Source organism: Takifugu flavidus, chromosome 12, assembly GCF_003711565.1.
Source record: "Takifugu flavidus isolate HTHZ2018 chromosome 12, ASM371156v2, whole genome shotgun sequence".
NCBI classification, from domain to species: Eukaryota; Metazoa; Chordata; class Actinopteri; order Tetraodontiformes; family Tetraodontidae; genus Takifugu; species Takifugu flavidus.
The window spans coordinates 10,371,625-10,380,429 of record NC_079531.1 but is presented as its reverse complement, the minus strand read 5'-3'; the positions used below and the strand labels follow the sequence as shown (position 1 = coordinate 10,380,429).

The 8,805-nt window shown below is 42.1% G+C and overlaps 1 protein-coding gene and 2 long non-coding RNA genes across 5 annotated transcripts; 1 reads left to right on the top strand and 2 right to left on the bottom strand.

Moving 5' to 3' along the window:
* Nucleotides 1-1,576: 1,576 nt before the first annotated feature.
* Nucleotides 1,577-3,616, bottom strand: LOC130535273 (uncharacterized). 3 transcript variants are annotated; one of them, XR_008953080.1, is made up of 4 exons: nucleotides 3,347-3,616; nucleotides 2,272-3,182; nucleotides 2,052-2,199; nucleotides 1,577-1,657 (listed from the first exon to the last, which is right to left on the bottom strand). It is a non-coding gene; the product is annotated as an uncharacterized LOC130535273 (long non-coding RNA). The 3 variants fall into 3 exon arrangements; XR_008953079.1 differs by having other exon boundaries at nucleotides 2,008-3,182; XR_008953078.1 differs by having other exon boundaries at nucleotides 2,052-3,182.
* An 841-nt stretch (nucleotides 3,617-4,457) lies between these two features.
* Nucleotides 4,458-5,313, top strand: LOC130535275 (uncharacterized). Its single transcript, XR_008953082.1, has 2 exons — nucleotides 4,458-5,102; nucleotides 5,191-5,313. It is a non-coding gene; the product is annotated as an uncharacterized LOC130535275 (long non-coding RNA).
* Nucleotides 5,314-7,380: 2,067 nt separating this feature from the next.
* Nucleotides 7,381-8,469, bottom strand: sst1.1 (somatostatin 1, tandem duplicate 1). The gene is made up of 2 exons (XM_057050242.1): nucleotides 8,277-8,469; nucleotides 7,381-7,728 (listed from the first exon to the last, which is right to left on the bottom strand). The coding sequence occupies exons 1-2, from the start codon at nucleotides 8,418-8,420 to the stop codon at nucleotides 7,507-7,509; spliced, it is 366 nt and encodes a 121-aa protein (XP_056906222.1). The 5' UTR covers nucleotides 8,421-8,469; the 3' UTR covers nucleotides 7,381-7,506.
* Between the last annotated feature and the right edge of the window lie 336 nt (nucleotides 8,470-8,805).

The window sequence follows — 8,805 nt, the reverse complement described above, 5'->3', positions numbered from 1 at the left end:
GAGACACTTATTGTACATTTACACTGCCAGTACCTACTCTTCTCCACCCTAGATTGGTGCCACTATGGAAAATACTTAGTTTGTGGGACCTACAGGTGCCAGGTTGTTTTGTGAAACAATTCATGAAGCATGAGACTAAACTCTTCAGCAGTGTTTTTCTGGCTACCTACCTTGTTCCTGGAGAAGCCTTGCACTGAATTCCTACATTTATTGTGCAGTAATCTAATTGTAACATGTATTTGTTACATGTTTTGATGCATTTTTATGATTTATACAAAAAAATTATGTCCGAATTTTTGGGGGCTTGGAGCGGATTAGGGCATTTACATGGAAAACGCGTCTCTACCTACGTAATTTTTTACGAAACAACTTCAGGAACCAACTAAGTTCGTAAGTAGAGGTATGTAACAGAATGAGTGTCACATTGAATATGACGTCAGGGCAATTACATGTTGGTTTGTGCAAAGCCACTATGAGGATCAGATACAATAAGGTGGGGCTAACTATGGTACTACTTCATAGTGGAAATGTGACAAAAACGGTATAAAGTATCATACCCCCCGGCCCAACCCCTCCCTTCACCTCATCATTGTCTCTGTGCATCAGGAAGACAACTCATTTAGATGTTTTAAACATCAATCATTATGAAATGCTTTGAGGGAATGGTCTCTGATGGTATCAAGTCTTGTCTTCCAACCACCTTCGACCCCAATGAATTTGCTTATCAAAAAAACACGTCTACAGAGGAGGCATTTTCCATGGCAACTCATGCATTGCTGAGTCATCTTGAGCAATGGGACAAATACATGAAGATGCTGATCACTGACTACAGAGTTGCCTTCAAAACCATCCCCCAGACATTTTGAATGACAAGTCCCTTCACATGGATCTTGCATCTATACTCAACATCTCTACTTACTATAGACCCATGACTGTATTACAGGGTTAGGGTTGTGATTTGGCTCATAAAAAGGTGAGACTAGTCCAATTCAAGAGACAAGGTCTGGAGACTGTCAAGGTGGTGCAAGATAAATAACCTGGAAATAAACACCAGAAAAACAAAGAAATCCTGGACCCAAGGAAGAGAGAATTCAAAGCCAATGTGGATTAAGGGAGCATGTGTGGAGCAGGTACACTCTTCAATTACCTTAATTCTCCATCCATCCATACCTTAATTCTGTCTTCTTTATTTCAAATATTACTGGAGTTTCTTTTTTCAGACTGGTGAGGTATACTTAAGATGTTCGTTTTACCTACTGGCATGCACTCAATGAAAAACCAGCTACAATTCAACTTCAGATGCAAAGATGAAGAAACAGCGAGTCTAAACGTCAAGAGCCCTATCCCAAGCGAAAACATGAACATCATAAGCCAAGCGAAAAAGACCTTCATAAAAATATAAATAAGAACAATGGCAAACACTACTAAGCCTTAAAGTGTCTTTTCAAATGCTGGGCCATAACTTGAGGAGCAAATTAGCACACATTCATTGCCTACATACATATGCATGTATACAGAAGATGAATTTAATACTACAAAACAGCAAATAATAGAAAAGAAAAACCATAGCCGCTGCCATTTTATGCATAAACTTTATTTCTGTTGAAGCCATTTAGCAGTCCATTTTATGCAGTTGTGGATATTCTTCTGTGGCAATCTGCTGAAAAGAAAACATCATCCTCATTTGTGTAAATTCTCAGTCATCCAGGTCATTGTATCCAAGGTGGTTTTCTCTGTCAACTGGACTGGGTTTCTTCTCTTGAAGACGTTTCGCCTTCTATCCAGAAGGCTTCTTCAGTTCTGAAACCCAGAAGGCTTCTTCAGTTCTGAAACCCAGAAGGCTTCTTCAGTTCTGAACTGAAGAAGCCTTCTGGATAGAAGGCGAAACGTCTTCAAGAGAAGAAACCCAGTCCAGTTGACAGAGAAAACCACCTTGGATATCATCCTCATTTCCATTTATGTAAGAATTTACACAGAAAGTACTTGTATTCTGAAAGATGGTTTTACCTCATCTTTACTGGAGAATACGGGTAAATTGCACAATGACACACCTCATGGAAATATATAATCTCCCATCGACGTCTCCTCTTCTACAAGTTTACTTGCACCCACGGCGTCACCTTGTGGCCCTCTCATTACTACACTTTTTATATTCACAGTCCGTTGTTGAGGAATGAAATGATGGAAGAAATCAGGTTCCTGTTCAGTATGAACACACAAATTAAGGGTGCTCTCATTCATTAATTCAGTCAGTCAGTCTTCTTCCTGCACCTTAGGTAGTTGGATCAGAGTGCGTCCCCCTACATGAGCCTGGTCCTGCTCAAGGTTTTTTCCTGTTAAAGCGGAGTTTTTCCTTGCCACTGTTGCTTGTCTGGGGTTAGGCCCTGGGATTCTGGAAAGCACCTTGAAACAATTTTTGATTGTAAAAGACGCTATATAAATAAAGATTGATTTGATTTGAACACCAGCAAAAATGCATGAATACAAATTGAAGATGGAGATTTTTGCAATGTGATCAGAAATGTCCCATTGTGTAGGTTCACTGCAGATTAAGCAGAACTTCATTCCTAATAATGTGTTATTAAATTCATTAATTTCACTAGACAATTCCACAGAAATTGTGACTGTGTGCTTCCTGCTCTGGTCTGTCCCTGCCCTCATGCCTGATGCCCCCAACCCAATTCAATACACACCCTCATCATGTCCCAATCAGCCTGTCTGAATGCCTATATGTTCAGTAGTACTGCCCACTGTTACGACCCTACCTTGTTTGTAACCCGAAAGGTAATGGGATGCACATAAACCAAACCACAGAGCGGGTAGACTTTCACGGGGAACTTTATGAAGTAGAGTCACTCAACAATATAGTACTCAAACAAACAAAAAAATCCCGTCTGGCAGAGAACAAAACAGGGATAACAGAAAGGGCGGCCACCTCTACCAGCCCAAAGAGGGACCATCGGATAGGGAGCCGACCTTCTAACCCTAACCCAAAACCACTAAACCCTATCACCAAACAAGGCCGAGGAAGCTCTGCCAGCGGGCGTGTGGGGATCCACGAATGAGCAATCAGGCGGGTGATCACAGGAGCAGCTGTGGCAGGGAAGCGAGAGAGAGAGCATGAACATGCCGCATCTGTGGCCTTACGTAGGGCAATGGCCAATTAGCCTCACCTGGAACACCTGGTCACAGGGAGAAAAGAAAACAGTTATTACTTGGGTCATCCCCTAGGGGGAGACAACGTAACACCACACACACACAAATTAATAATCATCAAACACATGATTTCATTGGCCGATTTGAACCACTTAGCAATGACTGGGCATTTAAATTTTAGTGAGCTTACTGTAAGTTAAACGACGTTGGAGAAAAATCAGTTTAAATTGTAGCAGACACAGAAATGAATTGTCACAGCCCCATTTCCCCAGTTCCCTCCTGTCCCTCTGCCCCAGTAATTTTCCACTCTCCCTGCCTCTGCTCCACTCTACCTGCCAGCCACTCCCACCCTGTCAGCTCAACTCCACTCACCTGCAAGCACAGCTGCAGCTCATTCCCAATCAGCCCTGCTTATAAGCCTCCCCTGCACTCTCAGTCTTTGCCAGATTGTTCTTCTGCTTTCATGCAAGACTTTTCAGCGTTGTTTCCCTGCCAGATTCCCTGTTATCGACCCTGCCTGCCTTGCCTGTTCCCTGGACAACCTACCTGCTTTCTGCCCCTGACTACGACTTCTGCCTCAGCGTTTCTGATTTCTGTCTGCTCACCTGGTTTTGACTTCTCCACCTGGCCCCGACTTCGCTGCTGCTCGTCCCCAGTCTGCTCCGCTACATCGTCAGCCTCATCTCCTGTAAGACCCTTTCTGTCACTTCTGCTCACTGTCAGTGGAACTGCACGGTTCTGAGGATTTACGTCCTTCCCCCTTGGTTCCGCATTCCGGCTCTGTTCGACCCACTCCCCGAGCCTGCAACCCATAGACTTTGTGTGGGCCCTGAGCCTGAAGAACGGACTGTTTCCTTGTCTGCCTGAGTTCCTGTTTGCCTGTGTGCTAATAAAAGTCGTTACCACGGTCCAGTTTTCCAGGGTGCTGCTTTTGGGTCCTAATCGCACCTGTCACATGACACTACACAGCGCATGTCAGCTCAGTAGAACTGACTTTCAAATATATTCGTGTGGAACTTGGTCATTATCTTGAATAGTGAAAGTTAAAAACGGCAAAGTTTTAAACTATGCTTTAAGCCTGCTACACCCTAGGTCACATGGCCTCCTGTTCTAGGCTCTCCCATACATCCCAATTAAGAGTTGGGAGGGAAATTCCAGACCTCAAATGTCCCCTGTGTAGACCATTTTGGCTCTGTTTGAAAGGTGTTTCTACGTCAAAGTATGGCAGAGCTGTTTGCCGTGGGGTTGTTTTGTTTTTTTGTGACCTGTGAGGCCTCTCCTATTAAGGGATTTTTTTTTTTTTTTTTCGGCCGTGAAAACCCCCATATCTGCATGTGCGCACTCACAAATTTTTAAAAAGCCATGTTTTGGGTGTTTCTCATGAATTTCTTTGTGACCGTAATAGCCACGACTTTTAAACCACATATCACATAGATCTCTCTCCCTAAGCCATATATTTTGGTGCAAAGCATACAGAAATTAAACAGGAAATAAAAACAAAATTGCTCTCATTTTCTCTAAAGCATAAAGGTCTGTACTGTAATAGCCCAGCAGTTATTAACACCTGAAATAGAGTGCAGATTCACAGTTTTCAGGCTTAATCAACCAAACAGACAGAACCACAAGTTGTTGTCGCAGCCACAACTTTCACTGCTCTGAAACTCACAGCCTGACATCTCACAAACTCTCTGTCCTCTTCTGGCACATGTGTCCTCTCCCAATTACCAGCACTGTTAGGAGTCCCAAGTGTTTTCCCCCTCCCCATCTGTGTCTTGTCTGTGTTTCCCTTGTCTATTCTCAGGCTGGGCGGAGTGGCTTCCAGACTCCCCGTCAGGCGATCGACATACACCTGAGACTGATCTCCAGCCAATCATCCACACCTGCCATTGACTTGAAAAGCCTGGTCCACTTTCCAATCATCGGCAATTTGTTGTTAACCCCCCGCAGTACAGCCTGGCTCCTAAAACTCCATATGCAAGATTGTCTCCTCGTTCCTGTTTCCACTTTGAAACTGATCATTCGTCTCTCCTGCAGATTGCCTTTTGGATGCCTGTTCGCGCTTCCCAGCCTGCTCCAGCTTGACCGTGTTTGTCTGCTTCCAGCACCATTTGGTTTTGCTCTGAACCAGGTTTTCAGTAAATCAGATTTTCAACCTCACCCAGTCGTATGTGTCTGCATTTGGGGTCTTGGTTTGTGTCTGCAGTGCCTAACAAGCACACCTATATTCAATCTGGTTTCCCCATAAGGTACATGATTGGTCAATGAAACACAAACAAAACATTGCATCAACAGTAATACATGCTTAACACAGGTTATCACAGTACTCTTTTAAGAGCAAAAATGTTCAAAACCAGAATCTATTTCCTCTTCTTTGCACTAATTTTTTACTCCAAATGTTCTATCTGTCTTTTCGCAGTGATTCACTGTCAGTGTCTGTAGGTTAAGATACAGACAAATTCTCTGTGGCTCCCTCTGGCCCATCAATTCTAATTCTAATCTAATCAGCCAGAACAAATGAGGGCCCTGGCCTGAGTCCTGCTGTCCTCACCACCTGTCACAGTAGGATCAGTGGTCTGCTCTTAATTCAGACATCCCATATCTCCACACTAAAATTTGTGCTGCCGTGAACTGGTAGAAAGCCAATATGAGTCATTACTCTGATTTACTCTGAATGACAGCTTCTGTGAGCACAACGGTATAAGAACATGAACACCTCAGAGACTGCTTATTTTTCTGTTTGGGAACTTTGCATGCTAAACTCTTGTTTTGCAGTAACTTACTTTGAATAACATACATTTGAATGGAGAAAGTGTACATGGTGATGCCACAGATTGGCAAACATGTACCTAATAAGCACACACTCAATTTCTGCTATGTTTTTGATCTCCATGCTGTCTGTCACCATTTGTGTCACTGAAAGCTTAAATTTTGCAGTTGGCTGTATATTCATCATTATCAACACACCTCTACTAAAACCTCCAAAAACGATGTTTGCCCTAAATTTTACAAGACTAGGTCTAATTTTTAAAAAGTCATCTCAGATAACAAAGCTAGCAGTTAACTGTTGACTGTTCTTTTCTTTTAAAAAAAAGAAAACACCAGATTAGCATCATATAAAATTCATTTTATTTTAGTTCACGCATAACCTGAGCGTCAGTTCCTACCAGAAGATGGCATTCAAAGATTGATCACATTTATGATAAACGACTCTCTTGACACACATGTTCACTCACCAAGCAATGAGCTCACACTATTCAAAATGCTTCCAAATCTGGAAACTGCTGATAAGGTTACCATAGCAACTCATGTCATTTCAACTTTATCAGTTGCCCTGTGACTGGTCCAGACCACCTGGTGAAAGCTTGACCTCTGACCACTGAACAGCTAACAAGTGTGTTATTTAATTTTTTTATTGTTTCAAATGAATCATCTGATAAAGGTCAAACACACACATCACACATCTGCAATGTTGTGTGTTGTGTTCCAGGGAGGCTTTCAGCTGGAATTAACGCTCATTAAGGTTCATTGAGGCTGCTTGAAATGCGGACTCCTGATTGGCCGGCAGGTGAATTGGTGATTGAGGCTCTGTGTGTTTCTGCAGCTGCTACTTCCTGTTTAATTAAGAAATGATCGTTCGACTCTCATGATGGCACTGAAGAGGTGTGTGACATCACCCTTTTCTATCTGAGACATCTGCAGTTTTAGAATCTTAAGGATGCCTGCTATACTGAAGGTCAAAAGTAAGCTTCTCTGAAAGTTCTTCCATTCAGTTTCATAAATTCAGATTAGTTTAACTTTCAAACTAATCTGAACTCATGAAACTGAAGAGAAGAACTTTCAGAGAAGCTTCAGATATTATCTAGAAGGTAGAATATATCTTGAGGAACAAAGTCAATCATTTTTTTGATTAACAAATTATTAAAATGGACATCGTTCATTAGAAGATATAATCCAAATAAATTCCTCACTTTCTGTTTAATTTGATCATATGTCACAGTCTTCACATCTTTCATATCAACACACTCTCTCTCTCTCTCTCACACACACACACACACACACACACGCACACACACACACACACACACACATGCCCTCCTGTGTAAAATCAATCTTCATGTTCCATGGACATCACATACATTCATTAATATATGTGATTGATTGATTGATTGATTGATTGATTGATTGATTGATTGATTGATTGATTGATTGATATTGACATCCATACATTTTTTCTCAAAGCAAAATTTATTCATTGTTAAAAATATTTTAATTACTGTTGCATTCATAAAGCATATGAAAAGAAACATGGCAATCGGATGAAAAAAGTTCTGTCAGGTTCTGATTAAGACCTCAGCAAGAGGTAAAGGTCTTCCAGAAGAAGTTCTTGCAACCGGCCTTTCTCTCTCGGGGAGTGAGGAAAGGTCCGATCCCGGCAGCAGCAGCTCGTTCCATGTCAATGTGGACCTCTTCAGGTTCTCCTTCAGCCAGAGCAAGGTTCTCTTCCAGAGCCTCATTCCCCACCTGCAGGAGGTCTGACAGGAGCAAGTTTGCCAGGGAGGACCGGGTCATTTCCTGAAAAAGGAAAAGACATGAACCATCATGCCAAACCACCAGCATTTATTATGTCTGCACTACAGAAAGTCATTAAATGAAAGGTCACTTTATCTTCATCATGATGAAGATCTTCAGCAGGACAGAACTGCCCAATGACAGCAAATTTTTGATTGATTAGAGTTAGTGACAATAATAGAGCTAATCATATTTTTATGAATTTACAATGAGCAAAAGTCAATAAACCTGACCATTTCAACAACAACCATGGTCATTAATTAAAATAAACATTAAAACAGACATTTTACCACAGCCATGTCATATTGTCAATAGACTAAAAACATGGTATCTCATGTCTACAAATATCTATAAATTTAAAATGACAGACAGACAGACAGACAGACAGGCAGGCAGGCAGGCAGGCAGGCAGGCAGACAGACAGACAGAGACAATCGGTGAGCAGACGGACGGATGGATGGATGGATGGATGGATGGATAGATGGATGGATGGATGGATGGATGGATGGATGGATGGATGGATGGATGGATGGATGGATGGACAGACAGACCTGTTTGTTGCCCATTAGTGCGTTGGACTGCAGTAGCAGAGGGAGTTTGAAGTCTCTGTGTGCAGCAGAGGAGCAGCTGAAGGAGGCGCTGAGGGAGAGGAGGAGCATCAGGAGGCACATGGAGTTGGAGGAAAACATCTTCATCAACTAAGTGTTTCTGTCACTGGCTCTGCAGATCTTGTGGCTCTTTTCCATCTGAGCTCATCTCATATATAGCCCCCATTCCGCTGACGTCATGCTGTGTGTGCATGTGAATGTTAGTGAGTCTGTTAGAGAGGGGAAAAAAGAAAGAGATGATGATGATGATGATGATGATGATGATGATGATGATGTTTGCTGCTTCAGTCTAATGACCCGTTCTCTTTACTTCCCGCTGCTTCATAAAGTTCCTCTGCAAGATGACGCACACTTGCATGTGTTCAAACTGTGCTCACAGGATCCAGGAATGATCAATAGTTGATAATGACATTAGTTATCAGTAACTTTCTGCATTATTTATTAAATAAAATGAGAGTTGAACCAAACATTG

Coding starts and splice junctions, on each gene's coding strand:
- sst1.1 (XM_057050242.1), bottom strand. CDS start 8,420: ATGAAGATGTTTTCCTCCAACTCCATGTGCCTCCTGATGCTCCTCCTC. Junction 7,729..8,276: donor CACTAATGGGCAACAAACAG/GTCTGTCTGTCC, acceptor TTCCTTTTTCAG/GAAATGACCCGGTCCTCCCT.